The sequence below is a fragment of the Pygocentrus nattereri genome, chromosome 26 (genome assembly GCF_015220715.1).
Source record: "Pygocentrus nattereri isolate fPygNat1 chromosome 26, fPygNat1.pri, whole genome shotgun sequence".
Classification (NCBI taxonomy): domain Eukaryota; kingdom Metazoa; phylum Chordata; class Actinopteri; order Characiformes; family Serrasalmidae; genus Pygocentrus; species Pygocentrus nattereri.
The window spans coordinates 12,734,897-12,755,575 of record NC_051236.1 but is presented as its reverse complement, the minus strand read 5'-3'; the positions used below and the strand labels follow the sequence as shown (position 1 = coordinate 12,755,575).

General features: G+C 39.1%; 1 protein-coding gene across 1 annotated transcript; it reads left to right on the top strand.

The window, feature by feature from the left end:
• Nucleotides 1–258: 258 nt before the first annotated feature.
• On the top strand, nt 259–19,667 carry igfn1.4 (immunoglobulin like and fibronectin type III domain containing 1, tandem duplicate 4). The gene is made up of 23 exons (XM_017697818.2): nt 259–296; nt 8,147–8,232; nt 8,934–9,056; nt 9,174–9,313; nt 9,420–9,519; nt 9,618–9,653; nt 9,745–9,787; nt 9,871–10,057; nt 10,154–10,267; nt 10,372–10,540; nt 10,616–10,888; nt 12,371–12,772; nt 14,657–14,778; nt 14,901–15,042; nt 15,159–15,452; nt 15,569–15,868; nt 16,082–16,261; nt 16,401–16,529; nt 16,635–16,714; nt 16,805–16,997; nt 18,426–18,719; nt 19,027–19,347; nt 19,471–19,667. The coding sequence occupies exons 2-23, from the start codon at nt 8,184–8,186 to the stop codon at nt 19,473–19,475; spliced, it is 3,696 nt and encodes a 1,231-aa protein (XP_017553307.1). The 5' UTR covers nt 259–296; nt 8,147–8,183; the 3' UTR covers nt 19,476–19,667.
• The last annotated feature ends 1,012 nt before the right edge of the window (nt 19,668–20,679 follow it).

Here is a 20,679-nt window from a genome sequence, read left to right as displayed (position 1 = left end):
GCTATCACTTTTCACATGGCTAATTAGCCATTCTCACATCAATATATTATCCAAGCATCTATGCCATTAACCACAAAGCACTTCAGCTGTCGCTCTCATCCCTTCAGGGGGATGTCTCTGTCTATGATTTAGTACTCTGAGACTGGCAGTTACTGGGCAGTGGGGTCTTGGGGAGCGAAACCTTGCTGCTGCCCTGGCATTCCTAGATGGATTTATTAGCCTTGTGCATCCAGAACCTTCACTGGACTATAAGGCAAGGCAGCAGAGCAGTACGAGCAGAGGCCATCTCACAAAGGGTAAGCTCATTCGCCACACTTACGTTGCACCAAACTTTCAAACAAAGGTTCACTCTGGAGAACAGTAGTATTGCTCCTGTTAAAAAGGTAGTACTTAATTATTTAGCTTATTTTGTTTTCTTTCTTTGGTGAATGTAGGTTCATTTGGTTTAGACTGGAACACTCTTCATTCAGATATTGCTCATTGATCCTATGACGTAAATATGTCTTATGCTTTTTAGCATCTATGTGCAAAAGAGAGGTTAAAAAAAACTCAACATATTATTTGTTGATTTTAATTCGTCTTTTTGGCTCATTTTTGGTCACCACAGAATGCATCATTCTCTCATGAACTAAACATGTGCATGATGATCTAGTTCACAGCTGACTCATCCTTCCTGGATGGTAAATGCTAATCGCTGCCCTATTTCCTAGAGAACAAATAACCAATACGGCAATGCTTTAACTCCACCAACATGTAATCAGTGTTTTTTTTCTCTGCATGTAACAGCTTACATCGACATCTGTTGCCAAATACTGTGAACCTGAAATCACACAGCTATGCTGCTGAGAGGTTATTTAGAAGACAATCTAAAATCAGCAGCTAAAAGTACATCACAATGGTGTCAACTCGAATACAATTATTATACAGTTATTACAGTCTGAGCACATGACTGGATTCAGAAAACCAGCGCTAAACAATTAGACTGTTACTCATAGCATTTGCTTGATATTGCTTTGGATCACAACAACTCAGTGAGTTGTCCCCATGCGTTTTTGCCTCAGTATAAGAGAACATTTTGACAGTTAGCTGCACTGAACCTGCAGTAATGTAAGTGGATTACATTCCCTGCTCTAAAACACTGTTTTAGTGATGTATGGAGTGCTGAATTTAGTGCGTACTCCCTAAACTGTGCAGTGCAGAGATACTCCAGTGGGGAAACTTAGAGACACTAATCTAGACCACTGTGTCCTACAGCTGCATGGCTGATCTCTTCAAAGGTCTGCTGCTCATCTAACATAATATTGTGATTTTGAAGAAGAGTATATACATTGTCAAAATGCTTTGGGCTTATCATGTAAGGAATCGGTATCTGCTAAAAACTGTTTAGCTATTCAGTTTTGTTTAATCTCAGTTACAAATCCATATTAGTTGCCCTACAACCTGTAGTTCAATATAAAGCATATTCAAGAGCAAACTCTCCTTTCTGCCTCCTGTTCCAAAAAACATTTTACTCACAGATTCGTAGGACCTTTTTATGCAAGAAAGCGAGAAGCCTGTGCCCACCCAGCTGTATAATTTCCTCTGACCTCAGTTCAATCTGCTAACATTTGTCAAATGCATAAAAACAAGCTTCCCATTAGCAACTTTGGCTGCTCTTACATTAGCCATCCAACTTGCTAGACATTATGTATGCACAGCAGGCAAACTTATAATACTGCAGGGACCTTTACAATACTGAACAGGCCTTTAATAGAGTGAAGGGATGATTCCTCTCAGCAACTGCTACATCATTGTAGGCAGACCTGGCAACTGATCACTGGCCTGAGACCCGCAATAACAGCCTGCAAACTTCCATTATTATTGATGAATACTAAGCAGTCGATGGGCAGCAGAGCAAACTATTATATAACAGGGCTTTTGAATGGTACGACTGACTAAGACCAATCAGTCATAACTTAAACCACCTCCTTGTTTCTACACTCATTGTCCATTTTATCAGCTCCACTTACTATAGAGGTACACTTTCTACAATTACAGACTGTAGTCCATTTGTTTGTCTGCATACTTTTCAGACCCCTTTTAACCCTATTTTTTAATGGTCAGGGCCACCACAGAGCAGGTATTATTTGAATGGATCATTCTCAGCACTGCAGTGACACTGACACGGTGGTGGCCTGTTAGTGTATGTTGTGCTGGTACATGTGGATCAGACACAGCAGTGCTGTTGGGAGTTTTTAAAAATTGTACAACACACACTAACACACCACCACCACATCAGTGTCACTGTAATGCTGAGAATGATCCACCACCTAAATAATACCTGCTTTGTTGTGGTCTTCCTGTGGGGGTCCTGACCATTGAAGAGCAGGGTAACAGGGAGCTAACAAAGTATGAAGAGAAACAGGTGGACTACAGTCTGTAATTGTAGACCTACAAAGTGCACCTATATAGTAAGCGGAGCTGATAAAATGGACGATGGCTGGTCAGTGTATTAGTGAGGTACATTCCAACTAATTTAGAGACTGAAGTATCTGCAAGATTTAATGAACAGATTAACCAGTTAACCAGAGGAAAAGGAAATGAACAACAAACGGACTTTGGCTGAAATTACAGTACCGCTGCAGGCGGACATTTAAGATTGTAGCAATGAAGGTTAAAATTTGAAAATCTGTTTTCTTATTCAAAAATAGCCTTGGGAAATCAATAGGTTTTCATGCTGGATGAGTAATGGAAGGTGCCTCTTCAGAGGGGTCAACAGGGGTAAGATAATGCTAACCGGTACAACATTGGTCACTGATGTGGTTCCGTTATGTTCTACACAAGGCATTTTCTCCTCAGTGGATGATGTGCCAACATACTTTGTCAGAGAAATATCTTTTCATTGTTTCTTGAGCTTATTAACATCAGCTAGAGCAGTTAGCCTAGTTACCGATAAAACTGCTCCAGAGCTTGCCACTCTATCTGTCTTTTTGGTCACATCCTTCACAACATGTGCACAGTTACTTGCAAAATTGTCACATTTTACAGTCCTGTTAAAACAAAGTTGGCATTTCTCTCAATTGTTAGCCTGATTTCCTCAATATTTACTGTAAGGGAATATAACGAATACTCAAATAGTGATACCTGGAACGGTTAACTGAGTACTCTTGCACATCTTTAATCAATACTGATATTCACAAGCTTGAAAGCCACAAGTATATTAAAGTTACATGTTTTAGGACAGTTTATATTTTGTGGCAGAAGGGGTGAGACATACCAAGGACTTCTCACATGGAGTTTTGGATTTTTACAGACAAAAAAAAAAAAAAAAAGCATGTCAAAATCAATTTTAAAAAAGAGTATACATTAACACTACTGGATTGTCTAGCTTGTGGCTGCAATGGCAGATCCACAATGTACTGGACCCAAGCTAAATCGCTAGCCATATTTACTTGCTCAAGTCTGTTGACCATATTCCTCAGCACCTGTATGCATTAGATAGCCTCGTCTCGAGCAATAAAATATGAAAAGCCATGCTGTTACAAACACGTCTTTGTCTGCTTCTCAGTAAAACATGGCTCTCAGTCTTAGGTCTGGATTACCCCTGCACACTATAATGTTCTCCTGCTCCAACATACCCACCTCAGCAAGGAAAGAGCACAGAAAACATCAAAATGTGAAGGACGAAGCCACTGCAGGACCATGTGTGAAAATCACTGCAGTAACGGTTGTCAGGAAATAGTTGGTTACTAAAGTTGATTCCTCAAGGGGAAGGTGGTGTTTTTAAGCTACTCAGACTTAATGGCCTCAGTCTGCTTGCATACAGAGTGCCCTTGAGGAGCACCTTTGGTGTTTGGTCACTCCACGCAGTGACACAGCTATGTTTTCCATGCTGTTCTTCTGGCCAGGCCATGAACACTAGTGGCAGGTGTCTGCATTAAATGTTAGCATATGCAACGAGCCACATGGGACCATAAAAACCGACCCCAACCATGTCAGGCGGCCCAGCTTTACGTGTTCTGTCAGTGGACTAGAAGCTCATTTTCAGCCACAGGATCCATGCCAAGAAAGGAGCAGCCCCCTGTCCTGGTGGGGGCACAGGCCAAATTTACACCCACAAGTGTTTGACAAACCTGAGATTAACACTTTCTTTACAAGCCAAGTGATATCTAATGTACAGCTTCGGTGCTATTTTGGATGAATGTCCTGAATCTCATTCTAATACCACATACCTATTAACTGGTACTAAAGAAAAGTAGTCAAGTGTAAACTGATACATTCCTGCCTCCATATTTCTTGATAGTAAAAAAAGACTACAGTAAATGCTATAGTGGTTATATCGGTCACAGTCATGTGAATGACACGTTCTCTCAGCACCACAAAAACAGTCAATAGGGATCGATTTATTCAGTCTTTTCTCTCCAAATAAACTCATCCATGTTCATAATGTATCCAGAAGGTGATCCTGACTATGTTCTCTATGCTAAGTTGAGAGAGCTCTAGAATAAAACTTCATTTAGTTCTTTTCACTTGTAGACATACAGATTTAAAAGATACAGAAAACACAATTTATGGATCCAAAAGGACTTTTATGTAAGCAAGTTCTATTTTCAGAGTGACGATCAAATGCTGCTCATTGATTTATTTTACTTTTATATGGCATGAGGTTCAAATAACTATGTAACTTGCTACAGCCTCACGAGGGCTTGCAAGGCAGACACTTAGAGTATCATACATTTGTATCACATGCAGTTTTGAATTACATGAGATGGTAATTCAAAATCTTATAATATCTTTATTAGTTCACAAGTTTTACGTCTGTAACAGGTCAATCATGCCTGCAGTTCATCTTACAGAACATGTTATTTTTATGATTGAAGCTAAAGTAAATGAACATTTCAGAATATCTGTCTTAACCCCCTTAAGGTCGACTGGAAAAAGTGTCTATTTCTGCTGTTAGATCTGCTCTCACATGCTCACTCCAGGGGGAAAAACTAGAAAGGAAGCCTCATTCATCTTTCATATCGTGATAAAATGCATGTAGCATGTAGAAAGCTACCATGTTAAAAATACCAGCTTAAACTTTTTTTTGCATGATAGATTTGATGACACATGTAAACAGTTACAAGTTCTATTTTTAACTGGTACATTGAAGCCAATGTTGCTTAGGAGAGGGACATTAAATAACTATAGAACGGGAAATCACAGCAGCTTGTTTGTGTGTAAAAGGCTTATTTTTTGATTGCACCTGTGTCCTGAAGCAATTAACACCTCCTAAAGGATTTCCTAGTTTGTATGTTAAATTTAAGTACCTATCCTGTATGTAATAGCTGCATCAACTACAAACCACCTATGTGCATTAGAACATCACAATAAGTCAGAAATATGTCATTTCACTGTATAAATATAGATAAAAATGTTATTTAATATATTTGTATGCTATTATTTGCAAGAAAATACCTTAACAATACATAATCATTATTTAAATGAAAAATACTTTTTCACAGAGGTTCAAAACATGCTGTTCTCCTCAGCTGTCTACATTATGAACACTCCATTGCTGCCCAGGTTTCAGACAGCTTCATACAGTTCCTCTTTTCTGCTTTAGATTTAGTAGAGACCTCAACAAGTCTGTAGATTACCGAAAACATATCAACATGTCAGCATGGGCTCATCTCAGTGTTTGTGGCCAAAGGGTGAGTGACACCTGCTGTCTTCCCCTAAGAGCAGGACAAGACAAATGATCAGGGTGAGATCGGGGTGAGAGAACTTGTTCTAGCATCTAAAGGTCACGCGTGGATCTCACACATTGGTCCAAGAATGAAATGAACCCCTACGAGTTTTCTCCATCTCTGATGAAAATAATTACACTCAGCCATTCAGCAAAAATAAGATTGAAAAAAAAAATATGAACAAAATATCATGCTGCAATTATGTTGCTCACATCGTCATTTGGGATAAACCTTTCTATATAGTTGTGCACAAAACTTTGAATTCTACAACCCCAATTCCAATGAAGTTGGGATGTTGTGTAAAACATAAATAAAAACAGAAAACGATGATCTGAAATCCTTTTCAACCTATATTCAATTGAATACACTACAAAGACAAGATATTTAATGTTCAAACAGATAAACTTCATTGTCTTTTGTAAATATTCACTCATTTTGAATTTGATGCCTGCAACACGTTCCGAAGAAGTTGGGACAGGGGCAATAAAAGACTGGGAAAGTTGAGGAATGCTCAAAAAACACCTGTTTGGAACATTCCACAGGTGAACACGTTAATTGGAAACAGGTGAGTGTCATGATTGGGTATAAAGGGAGCATCCCTGAAAGGCTCAGTCGTTCACAAGCAAGGACGGGGCGAGGTTCACCACTTTGTCAACAACTGCGTGAGCAAATAGTCCAACAGTTTAAAACCAACATTTCTCATCATGCAATTGCAAGGAATTTAGGGATTTCATCATCTACAGTCCATAATATCATCAAAAGATTCAGAGAATCTGGAGAAATCTCTACAAGTAAGCAGCAAGGCAGAAAACCAAAGCCTGTGACCTTCAATCCAGGCGACACTGCATTAAAAACTGACATCATTCTGTAACGGATATTCCCACATGGGCTCAGGAACACTTCAGAAAGCCACTGTCAGTGAACACAGTTCGTCGCTCCATCTACAAGTGCAAGTTAAAACTCTGCCATGCAAAGCGAAAGCCATATGCTGCCATCCAAGCAACGTGTTTTTCAGGGACGTCCTGCTTATGTCAGCAAGACAATGCCAAGCCACATTCTGCACGTGTTACAGAAGCGTGGCTTCATAGTAAAAGAGTGCGGGTACTAGACTGGCCTGCCTGCAGTCCAGACCTGTCTCCCATTGAAAATGTGTGGCGCATTATGAAGTGCAAAATACGACAACGGAGACCCCGGACTGCTGAGCAACTGAAGCTGTACATCAAGCAAGAATGGGAAAGAATTCCACCTACAAAGCTTCAACAATTAGTGTCCTCAGTTCCCAAACTCTTATTGAGTGTTGTTGAAAGGAAAGGTGATGGAACACAGTGGTAAACATGCCCCTGTCCCAACTTCTTTGGAACGTGTTACAGGCATCAAATTCAAAATGAGTGAATATTTACAAAAAATAATAAAGTTTATCGGTTTGAACATTAAATATCTTGTCTTTGTAGTGTATTCAACTGAATATAGGTTGAAAAGTTGTTGATTTGCAAATCATCGTATTCTGTTTTTATTTATGTTTTACACAACGTCCCAACTTCATTGGAATTGGGGTTGTAGGTAAAAGCAAATGAACACATCCTCTACAGAGAACAAGCTTATATATGTTCTCTTTTTAGTTTTATTTATTCATTTATTTATTTATTTATTTATTGCAAATGTTGAATGTGCCATAAATTTAATTCACATTTAGGCTTTTTCTCAATATGTTTTTTCTCAATATGTTAAATTCAGCAAATAAACATAACTTTGCATGATGTATGATAATATGTATGATAATATATCAACAAAACTCATAATCTGAATGAGGTAAATGACTATGAGTAATGCAAGTAACATAATTCTGTAACGGTAATGTGTTCACAGTAATTTATACTATAACATATTACGCAGTATGTTAACAACAGGGTGAAGTACCAAGGCTAAAAACTGCTCTGCTTTATTTTGAACAAAAATATTCACATTACTTTGACTATATGAATTCTGATATTCACTAAAGCCCCCACAGAAACTCCTCTGGAACATTGTGCAGGATGCTTATAGAATCACAATGTTTGTGATATGGGGCTCATTTGCACACTGCAGACATTTGTGATATCAGTGTGGTCAAAGCCAATATTGTGATAATGACTAAGCAAACAATACATTGTGCAGAGCTTCTACATAAGCTCTCAGCAAACATATGGACTCACTCATAAAGATGATCCTAAAGCTTCAGCACTTTGGGTTAACTCAGATGTGAGTAGTTAGTGCCCCCTGCTGGTAGTTTAAAGTGGTACATTCTATTATGGGGGTCCTAATTATATTAAAAATCACAGTTAACTTCCAATTGATACACCGATCAAGTTTAAAGCAGTTATTTGCTATTTTAAGCATCATCTAAATCATGGATCAATACTGAATTAATAAATCACTCCTTCCTTGTACACTTTCAGGAAAACCTTGTCTGCGATTACTACTACTACTAGCAAAATGTGGAAGAAATCATCAAAGGTGACAGATCAGACAGCAGCAGGCCAAGGTAAATCTATTCAATTACAAAAAAATCTCTCCCACCTCGTCCACTGTGTGTGGGTGGGCGTGATAATCAATCCAACATGAGAGTTATTTCTAGGTACTTCAGGTATAAGTGGCACAAATCTGACAGTCCCGCTATTTGCTTGCTCTACTTCACGATAAACAGGTCCTGACCAAACAAAGCCCTGGTGTATGAAATAATAACAAAAACAATGCCTGAGAAATTATTTGTGGCTTTGCCCTTAATTAAAACAGGGCATGCATGAGTTTCTGAACAGTGCTAGGTAACTGAAGTACCCCTCATTTCCCTTACACCACCACTGAGAATGTGGCTGAATATTTTAAAACCTTTAAAAAAAAAACCTAAAACTGAATCTCTTCTACTCTGTTGCCTCTGCTTTATAAAGAACTATAGTGTACTAGTTAATACAGCCAGGCAAACAAACACATAAAAACCCTCTAGTCCAGAGGTGTAAAACTCTGTTCCTGGAGAGCCTGTGTCCAGCACAGTTTGGAGACTTACCTGCTCAAACACACCTGATTACCTGTTCAGTGCCAGGTTTAGTGGGTGTGTTTGAGTAGAGAAACTCCAGGACTGGAGTTGTACACCCCTCCTCTCGACTTTGAAAGGTTCTGGTACACTCAGAGTGATCATATCATCACTTTTCATTAATACTGTGCGCAATTTTTTTTTTCTAAAACCAGTGGGCATTAGGAAGAAGTCCAAAGTGCCTGGTGTGATGATCATGCAATTTGTGGAAGAAATTCCAGAAGGAAAGTCTCATCCAGACTTCACCCGCAAACCCATTGCTCTGACCATCCAAGAAGGTGCACCTCTTTCAAAAACAAAACACATATACTTAATAATTTATACTGTGTTCATTGAAAGTGAATCAGTACATTCAATTATATGCACAAATTATGACTCTCTTCTTTGACCAACAGGCAAATTAGCAGTATTCAAGGCTATTGTCATAGGGGATCCTAAACCCACAGTCACATGGGGCAGAAATAACGGAGATGTCTCTGATCCACAGAAATATGAAATTAAGTTTGATCCTGTTTCTCGCGAACACACACTTGAGGTTTAAGACACTTTACTGTTTCAACAAAAGCTTTTTTTTCTCTATACTGCATATACTTTTCTGAAATTTTCAAAGGATAATCCTCTCTGGCTCCTCTGTGTTTCAGATGCCTAACATTTCACCAGAACAAGCTGACACGTACAAATGTTTTGCGGCTAATGAGTTTGGCAGGGCTTCTGTCACCGTTATGCTGAACGTCATTGAATGTAGGAAACTGGCATGAAACTGTCGTGCTTTGTGTGCTTACATTCAAACTCAAATACATAAGACATACATCACTAATCATTTTGCATATGCATTTCAGTGGGATTCAAAAAGGACAAAGCACAGAGAGCAACTAGTGAGTCCTTATAATCACAGTCTTTCATTGTGTTATGATGAATGCAAATCAGTGAGTGATTTATTGATGTACTGCGTTTCTTCTTCTTCAGAAGCGGAACCAACTGAACTCAAGATGGCACTGAAGAGAAAAAGGTTTAATATAGTTAACACCGTAAATATGAATTTCATTCTACTTCACATTTCAGTTGCTGACCTATTCATTGACTTCCACACAGTAAAGTTCGTCCAAAAACTGAGCAGAAAAAAGAGGGAGAGATTGACCCAAAGTTTTGGGAGATTTTGCTGAGCGCTGATAAGAAAGACTACGAGCGCATCTGTGCTGAATATGGAGTGACTGACTTCCGGTGGATGCTGAAGAAGCTGAATGAAATGAAAAGAGAACGAGAGGAAGAGCAAGCGCAGGTAGGTCAAAGAACTCCCAAATGATGGAGTGAAGCTTTAGGTAACAAGCACAAAGGATCATGTTCTCCATACTCATAATCATCCTATCCTCTCCAGTTTGTCAAAAGCATTTCCAACCTGAAGCACATCGAAGTCAAAGGCGATGGCACAGCCTCATTTGAAGTTGATTTGGACCTTCTAGACATGAGTAGTAGGATTTTCGTCTACAAGGTAAGCTGACTAGCTTTACATGGCCTAGTTTGAGCTCATATTTCAAGATAAATTCAGAACCCTGAAGAGCCGTGGCATTTTGAAAACTGATGTATTATCTTTAGGATGGAGAGATGATTGAATACTCCAAAGACATGGACTTGGAGATGAAACACAGCCTGAAACAAGTGGGCAAGAAATTTGTTTTCTCTGTCAGAGACCTCCTCCCTGATGACGCAGGCCTTTATCAGATAGATGTTGAGGATGTAAATATGTTCTCCACAGAATTTAAAAGTAAGCGAGCACTCAAAATAATCTCTGAATACTCTTTGTCATAGTTCCACATGACACTGAATGAATTTCTCTCAGTTCCACAGGTGGACTTCTTGGTAAAGATTCAGGAGGTCAAGGCAATAGAAAGGGAAGACGCAGTGTTTGAGTGCGTTCTGTCCAATCCCTTCTCAAAAATCCTGTGGGTGGGGAAGAATGTTCCCCTTGCACAGGGAGAAAAATACGACATTACGGTGTCAGAGGACAAGCTCATTCACAGGCTTGTGGTAAAAGACTGTATGCAAGTAGATAAAGGCATCTATGCTGCTGTGGCTGGAATCAAATCTTGCAATGCCTGGCTGTTAGTGGAAGGTAAGGTCACTCTCCCACTAGTGCTGGCTGATACATCATTTCAATCGATACACTGTGACACTACACAACCTACATACATACACATCCATAGTAGTAACAAAATAAGTTTTAAGTTAAAATACTGAATAATACACCTAAGGGGTCCAAGGAGTTAAAGTGGTGTCTGGAGGTTTGTAAACCCTTCAGAATGATCTGAATTTCTACATTAAACAGACCTAAAATATTATCAGATTCATCCAATTCATAACAGACAAAGAGAACAATTAAATAGTTTTTCATTCATTTATTGGACAAAGTGATCCAACATTAAATGTCTTTGTAGGTAAAAGTATGTGAATGACCATAAGTATACAAATGATTAGTTTGGATTAATAATTGATTAGGGTCAGGAGGGTCAATAAATGGGCTGTGAGCGGAGGTCCTGCCCTACCTAAAACACATTAACCTGAGTCTTCACTGTCTGGCACAATATTTATCAGTAAAAGAACTCACAATGCGCATCAGGCTAACAGATGTTTCCAAACAATTTCTGAAGAGTCTGGACTTAATCTATCCAATGACAGGGCATGAAGGGAAAAATTTCAACGTTGTTGCTCTCTGTGGTCATCCAACAAAATCATGCTAAGAGCAAGGCATATACATTTCTGGGAGATCACACAGAACCCCAGGGTAACATCTCCCAATATGTAGGGCTCTCTTGCACTGGCTAGTGTCAGTGTTCATCATTCCAACATCAGGCAAACTGAACAAGTATACTACGTACAGAATGATAGTAGGGAAGAGGCCACTAATCTTCAGGAATATCACTCCCTGTTGCATGAACATCACATGGATGAGCCAGATATACTGAGGACTGATAGGGCAAAATTATAACTTTTTGGCTTAAATAGGAAGTGTTATGGTGAAGCACACTGGTGGCAAGATTATGGTTTAGGGCTGTTTTGCTGCCACTGAACCAGCACAGCTTTTTTTTTTGATGACACTATGAATTCTGGACCATCCTAAAGCTCAACAGAACAGCAAGACAACAAGCCACCACAGAAGAATTTAGCATTTTGGAATATCAAAGACAAAGTCCAGACCTTAATCCAACAGAAATGTGGCAGAATCTCAAGCAAAGAATCCATGCAAGAAAGCCCACCAACATCACAGAGAGGGAGCTATTCCGTAAGGAGGAATGGGGAAAAAACGTCTCCACAAAAAAATCAATGAGCAGAACTCAGTTAGTGAAAGCAGGGGTTCATATTTCATAACAAAGACATTAAATTCTGGATAAATTGTGTAGATATAGATGAAGATCACAATTTCTAGCACCACTGTTTGCTTTTTTGCTGTATTAAGTCACTAACTTACTAACCTGTATTCTTATCTGTCAGCATAGCTAGAGTTGGGATTATTTGAAATTGCTTTGCTTTCATGATCCTTGTGATGCAGAAGGACAAGCAGTTTAGAAAAATGTATGTGTGTGTTTTCCTGATCAAGCTGACAATGATCCAAAACTGCAAGGCAAAAAGAAAACAAGAAAAACAACACAGGCTGGAGGATCAAGCCTTGACCTGACAAAGATTGCAGCAGAACAGCAAGCCAAGCTGCAGAAAGAGAGAGCGGAGAGGATTGAGGCTGCTAAAACAGCCAAGGCAGAGAGAGACACAGCAGGGGGAGGAGCTAGCAGCACATCTGGACCTGGATCTGGCATCAGTGCTGAGGATGGTGTTTCTGGAGCTGATTTAGGATTTGGTTCGAGCTCAGGTTCTGGATCTACACCTGGATCTGGCTCTAGTTCTGGGGATCAATTTGGAGCTGGGAAAGAAACAAGAGGAGACACTTCTAGACACGCTGGGCATGCTGGAGATGGACGGACCGGTGTAGCCACTGACGGGGCAGGTAAGAGAGCCGTACTAATAGATTTTTTCTTGAGGAGAAAGAATTATTAATCGTAATCATTTATACAATCATGTTCTTTGTTTTATTTTCTGTCTAACATACATCACTTGTGGAAAGATTTGTGATTACATTAGACTGTTCTTGTAAATATTGCACCAACATGAAATATGAATCTTAAAGAAGATATTAAATCACATTTTTACAGAGGTAAATAATGAGTGTATCATTCTTATCAATCACTTAATGAATCTCTTCAGATTCATGACGTGTGGAGACCTTTTAAGCGTAGAAGAAACTAAGAGCAATTTGAATTACTGCATTATTGTCAGTAATTGCATAAAAACTGTCAGGGTCATCAGTACAACCTACAGGCGATGGTGTAGGTACTACTAAACTACTCGGAGACTCTGAGTTTGGTAAGATTGTAAAATATACACCTACTAGTGCATGGAAGCAAATAACTTTTCACCTTCTCCATGACGGCACTGCTTCACTAATTGTATAATGCATACCTTAACAGCAGCTCTAAAGTGTCTGATGATAGAGAGATATAATACCAGAACACAACTCTACAGTCACCAATAACTTGTCACCTATGGGATTGTCATATTAATGTTTGGCCACAGTGTGACACTCTAAGAACACTTTAAACATCATCTCTCTAAACATCTCGGTACAGATGGGATGCTAGCGCTTTATTTCTTTCATAAGCTGTACGTATTTATATCAGCTTTGTGGATTGCGGCTACAACATTTCACAAATATAATAAATGACTGTTTAGCTGAGAAAAACACATTTCCACAATACAAATGCTGATCCTGCTTGAGCAAACTTTTTGCCATTTATTCTAAAAGGGTTTAGTGAAGCAGCACTAATCTTTGGAACGGCATACAGTCATTATTGCAGCAGTTCATATAAAAATCCATCAAAAAGTAACACGCAGGACAAGTGAGTCTACAGCAAATGATGTAATTACATTTGGTAAAACTACAAGGAACTCAGTGAGAAATATTGATTTACTTAAGAGAAAACATTGTGTTTTTTGCTGAATTTGTGCTAATTATGATGGTTTATAGCTGGTTGTCATTCAGGGCCTGGTGATGGGGAAGATGCATACCATACATGCATCACTATTGATGGAAGAAAACCTTGTATCTCCAAAATGGTAACTTCACAGGGGAAGGAAAAACAAATATTTTGCTTTAAATAGAAGTCAAAGGAACCAGACTTCTTTCCAAGTCATTTTGGGACATTTCTTTGAGCCCATTCATCATGACATTTCCAGTCAATGTAAAGGACAAAAGGGCATTTTCAAATTGTCAAAAACTGAAAATGACAAAAATGCAGGTTTTCTTCTGACAGCAATGATATGTGTGTTTGTGTGTGTGTATAGGCATCAAATAAAAGTTTAGATGTGATCAATATTTCAAAACAATGTTTGATGTATTATCTGTACTCCAGAACAACAGAATGTTTGCGTGATGTTAGGCTACTTCTTTGTAACCCTTCACAAATACATTTTATATTTACATTTTATATTTATCTGTAATGCTGCTCTAGTCCCAATTTCTACGTTTTATATATGCATATGTACTGATATCAGCACTGGCCCACTATTCCTGTATCAGTGTTTCTCTAGAAACAACAAATCAATGTAAAATAATTCTTGTGTTTGCAGCCCTGGAATTTGGTTTTCATTATATGAAATGAATGCAAATGAATACAATCAACACTTCCCATCTAACTTTCATTATACACCAAATAATAAAACTCAAATAACCTGGAAATTAAATCAGCATATGTTGAGAAACCACACAAAGTTACCAAAAATTAAAAATATCATTAGCTGCCTAATATAGCCATTCCATCTGTGCTTCTGCTAGACAGCCAAATGCACCTGACCAGTGGACTGTCGGATGTTTATGCAGCCCGTGGCAAGCCAGCAGAATTAGCCTGTAAACTCAACAGCAATGTGGACGGAGTTTGGTTCAAAGATGGAGAGAAGGTAACACACTCCCTAAAACCTTTTTTTAATGAACTATTTGTAAAAACATATTTTTTTAATATTCTCTTATGTTTGCTCTTCAACAAAGCAATTCTTTTTTTCCTCTTCATAATTTTTGGTAGCTTTCCTCTAAAGGTGGACTGACTATATCCAAAGATAAGAGTATTCATAAACTGACTATCCAAAGTTGCAAGGATTCCGACTCAGGCCAATATGAGTTTGAAACAAATGACTATAAAACCAGTGCTACAGTGACAGTTGGAGGTATCCAAGTCTATTTATGGTGCTTTTCTTTTTGCAAAGTATTTATGTCACTGAAAATGTTTGCAAGAAAAGCTAACAAGATAGCATGCATGCGGTCATGTCTATGACTGTTTCAGATGCTCCAGAATTTGACCCTGATGAACTGCACAACTTCTCCAAACCTGTGGTAGTGAAAGTGGGCCAAACTGCATCCTTTAAGATGATGTATCCACCACAAGATTCTCTGGAAATCAAGTGGTTTAAGGATGCTTATGAGCTGAAGGATGGTGGTGGGGTGAAAGTCGTGAAGGAACCAAATCACAGTCGCCTTCAAATAAAGGACTGCCTGGAATCAGATGCTGGAGAAATTAGGATCCAGCTTAAAAACCTTTTTGGTACTGTTGAGGCCTTATCCAGACTAATTGTGCTTGGTAAGGAGAATTTTTCAAGATAATTTGTTACCCTCCATTCAGAATATTAACTGTCTATTAAGACTAATATTTATATGAATGAATTATTTCAAACACCACATTTGTTCCCCCAATAGGCAAGCCAAGTCCACCAAAGGGCCCTGTAGATGTATTGGAAAGCACTGACTCTGTAATTGAACTTAAGTGGAACCCACCAAGTGATGATGGTGGCTCAGCAGTAACAAACTACATAATTGAGCGTCAGCAAGTAGGCCAAAGTTTCTGGAAAAGGCTGGGGGATGTGTCAGCAGATCGAGCAACATTTAGGGACAGAAATGTGTCCCATGGCAAGAGGTACACCTACCGCATTTATGCAGAGAATCCTGAGGGTATTGGTGACCCCCTGGAGACTGACAACATCATGGCCGGCACTTTAAGTAAGAGGGACTGTTTGTTTGTTTGTTTGTTTATATTTATGGTCAATAAGTTCTGGTATGCAGTACACATGGCAGGTCAAACCACAAGTAAGCATGAGTCTTGTTTTGGTTGCATGCTTTGTATGAACATAAAAAGGACCACACTGACTGTTGATGGAGTCATGTTAACATTCAGGTACACAGAAGCCACTTAATACCTGTAATGTGTTGCAGTATTCCCTGACCCACCAGCTCCTCCTAAGGTGGTCAGCGCATTTAAGAACTGCATTAACCTGGAGTGGACACCTCCAACAAAGGATGGAGGAACAGAACTTCTGGGGTACCTTTTGGAGAAACGCAAGAAAGACACAAACCAATGGGTAGCTCTAAACCCTGCCAATGAGCCCATCAAAGGTATTTTTATTTGACCTGCAGATGCTTGAGCACTGCAGTAATTTCAGCGATGTTAACACACAAGTTTTAACTTAAGTGGTCCTTAAAATTAATAAAAATGAAATGCTCACATTAATAAATATACTCTGCAATCTCTCAGCGTTGAAATATGCTGTGAAGGAGGTGTCTGAAGGGTCAGAGTATGAGTTTAGAGTGTCAGCCATTAACGCATCTGGAGCTGGAGAACCGAGTCGGCCCTCTTTGATGGTCTGTGCTAAAAATCCCAACTGTAAGTGGCTGGAACAACAGGCATAAATGTAAAATCTAATGGAAGCTAAATTAATATGAAGTTTCGAGCCTTTGTAAATATTTGTCTTCCTGGATTGGTTTTCAGTGAAACCTTATTTCAAAGACCCTGAAGACTTCATGGTTGTGCGAGCAGGAAATTCTGCCAGAATCAAAATCAATTATGAGGTAAGATACTGATTTATAAACTATTTTTAAAGTAACATCCTTTCCCTTTTGCTACGACTCCCTGTAACATGTGCAACTGCTCATTTACAGGCTTCTCCACTACCAGAAATCCAGTGGTTGAAAGAAAATGAGCCTGTATCTCCATGGTTCAATATTGTCAACGTTGAGGGCACATCGACTCTCATTATACCCAACTCAAAGCGCTCAGACTCAGGCGTGTACACCATCGTGGCCAAAAATTCCAGCGGAAAGACTAGTTTTGACATAGATGTCAGAGTAACAGGTAACGTTAGCCTCTATTTTACCGTCATTTTCGTCTCACTACAGGAATAATCTGGGTGTACTTTGGTAATGGTAGCTGTAATAGTTTATTAATGCTTACATAAAACCCAAGCATGGCTGACTCAAACAGCATTTTACAGTTGTAATCAACCTTATACACAACAATATATATTTTTTTTTCTTCTGATGAAATCTTTCCATTTTAATCAGTGTTCGCCACTGGCTGTTGATCATTTCTGCGTGAATGAAGTGAAACTACCACTTCTTTGAAACTACTGGAATGTAGTTTTCTGAACTACACTACTACTAGTCTTTCTGACAATGTAGCTTCAGAGAGGCTCCAGCACTGTTCTTCAGCACTTCTCAGTTACAGTGGTTAAAAACGTATGATTTTGTGGAAATAAACAGATCTGTTCTTTGTGCTGTCAGGTTTTAAACCTGTTGCAAAATTGTTTATTTAGAAAAGAGGGAAAAAAAGCTAACATTCCTGCCTGAAGTGGTCAAGTCACTGAAGTAGTACTCAGTCAGATAAGGCTCATATTTGAGATGATTCATCAAACTTGTCGTGTCTCTATGGTATAGCAGTTTCTTATTGCCTATCTTTGACTGGCCATTTTCTCATCCTATATTTGTGATTTGTTCCAAGTCTTCTTTGTTTGTTTTTGGCTTCAACAGCCTCATGGAAAGATGCACACTCTGTTAAGCTCTGAGATAAGGAGACGCACATGCCTGGCATGAATTTATGATGCATTCAACTAAAGCAGCCACATATATTTTGTTTCCCCTCAACATTTTCTATGTATTAGTATTTGCTATTCACTCAGAATTAAAATTATTCAGACCAGCCCTGCTGTAAAGTAATGCAAATTAAGTTCACTTGCATCCTAAGGGTGAAACGTTGATCAGGCTCAATAAACCAGTCACAGCATTGTTAGCATTGTTAATTTATTATGGTGGCCAGAAAATCATGTGAAGGATATGGATTTGAAGGAGATTTTACAGACCAGCAAAGGCCAACACGCTCAAAAAAGGTGGTTCTTCAGAGGTACTATAGTAAAGGCCATGGTTTTAATTAGAACACCAAGTTCTAAAGAACAATCATTGTTTTATATGGTTCTACACAAAACTTTTTCAAAAACCTTGTATATAGAACCACATACAACACATTCTTCATCGGTCAGAAGAACCATTTCTTCATGAAATGGCTCTATATAGTAGTCAATATTCTAAATTGAGCCCCTGCCTTTACTAAAGAACCCTCGAAACAGCGTCTTTTTCAATTGTAGTTGACATGAATGAAATTTACATACTGTGACTTAGTTGGCCATTTTCCTTAATACACATTGAAGGTACAAATTATAAACTGCCTACTATCCATCCACTCTTCTAATTTTTATGCCACCATTCTTTGTCCACTGCGTGCCATCAGATGAACCCAAGCAACCAGGCCCAGTGGCACTGGAGCAGATGGTCCATGGTAAGGTCATCATTACATGGGCTCCTTCACCAGACCAGGAGCTGGACGACCGGCTGCACTACATGATAGCAGAGCATGAGTCCAACACACGCATATGGCGCCCAATAGCTGATCGCCTCTACTGTTTAACTTTTACCACCAACATCCACTCGGGCCGAGAGTACCGCTTCAGAGTCTATGCCAAAAATGACATGGGACTATCCGAGCCCTCTGAGTCACCAAAATGGGGCATCAACAGTTGCAAAGGTGAGGATAAGTTACAGAGCAGAAATTGTAGGTCCCATATTAAACTGCACAAACTGGTCACTTATCAATAGCAAAGGTGTTGTGTGGTGATTAATATCAGCTTTGTATACCTATAAGCAATTCCAAGTGTCAGGTTTTCAAACTATACAGAGATATTTGAATACAAGCCTTGCAGGTGGTTGTACATTCTTTGAACCATTCATGACCATCTAAACTCATTTGCAAGACAAAGTTAATTTATAAATGATATGCCATTTTGCAAATCATCATAGGAATTCATTCTGTTTGCTTTCTGTTGCTTGTCTAGCGTCACAATTCACAGCTCTGCCAGCCTTAATCACCTTTGAGAGACCCCCCTCCATTCTGGTTCCTTTGAAAGTCCACACTCCACCAAAGGGGTACCAGTGCTATATGACTTGTGCCATTCGAGGCTGCCCTGCACCCAGCGTCTCATGGTACCTGAATGGCATCTGCATCAACTCTGACAACCACTACTACATCACCAACGTTCACGGAGTTTGCTCCTTATACATTCTCAGAGTGGGACCCAGCGACGGTGGCGAGTACAAAGTGGTGGCAGTCAACTCATTTGGGAAAGCAGAGTGTTCTGCCAAGCTGAAAGTAAAAGGTAAAGGAAATATGCAGATTACACTGGTCCAGCTTATGTTATTGCGATTATTATCATTATTAACAATAACAACAGGAGTCTTGCTGCTATTAACAGTGATTTTCCAATTTCTTTATTTTTCAGATTGAACTTCTGCATGTGATAATGGAAGATAATGTAGATGATTCATTTATTTTTCCAATCAGACCATTCACAAACACTCACCAAGTGTGCATAATCTCTTTTCTGAACATTTACCTGACCATTGCAATGTCTGGTTTATTACCCTGTGGATGTCTGTTAAAATAAGAAGAATTAAACTTAATTTGACTTTCTGTTTCTCCATTCTGTTATTGGGTGTTTGTGTTCTGTTTGTTAAGTCCCCCAATATCTGCAATATCTGATTGCAGAGGCTGTGTAAAGGTGTGCCAGATTTCCAGTTTGGTGTTACGTGATTTCAACTGAACTTAGCATTGTGTAACTACATAACAGTCATCAATGTGATTTTTAACATTAGTTTAAAGTAAACACTGCCAGAATGCTATGGCTGAAGTTATATCCCAAATGTTTATCATACACAAGCTATTTTTGGTAGTTCTGTTTCAAACCATGTGTAATATGAAATGAACATATATATGAATACATATATATATATAGCAGATGTAGAGTGACACATAAAGGCAGACCCTGTAATTTAGGTGTCACAGTATTAATAGCTGATCATCTCTACTGTTCATCTTACACCACCAGTGTCTACTCAGGGCAAGAGTACCACTTCAGAGCATATGCCAGTAAAGACATGGGTCTATCTGAGCCTTCACAATCACCAACATGGGGCATCAACAGTTGCATAGGTGAGGATAAGAGACTGTGTGAAGGTGTGCCAGTTTTCCAAACTGGGGTTACAAGATTACAACTGAAATTAGCACTGAATAATCACATAACAGTCATCAGTGTGATTTTTTCATATTTCACACACACACTCACAGGCCACATCAACTATGTAGGTGCACATGTAGGTGTTTACCCTGTTCTTCAGTGGTCAAGACCCCCACCAGAACCATCACAGAGCAGCTATTGTTTAGCTGGTGGATCATTCTCAGCACTGCAGTGACAATGACGTGGCACCTTGTTGGTCCACCTTGTAGATGTAAACTCTGCATGCAACAACTCATCTGTTGATAAACAGTTTGTTTTACTCATCCTTTAGGCCAGGGGTCACCACTCTTATCTGCAAAGAACCAGCATAGCTGCAGCTTTTCATGCTAACCAAGCAGGAGCTCACCTCATATAACTCAGGCTCATTACATGCTCAGGCTTATTGTTCAGTAACTACAGGGACTTCCATGCAAA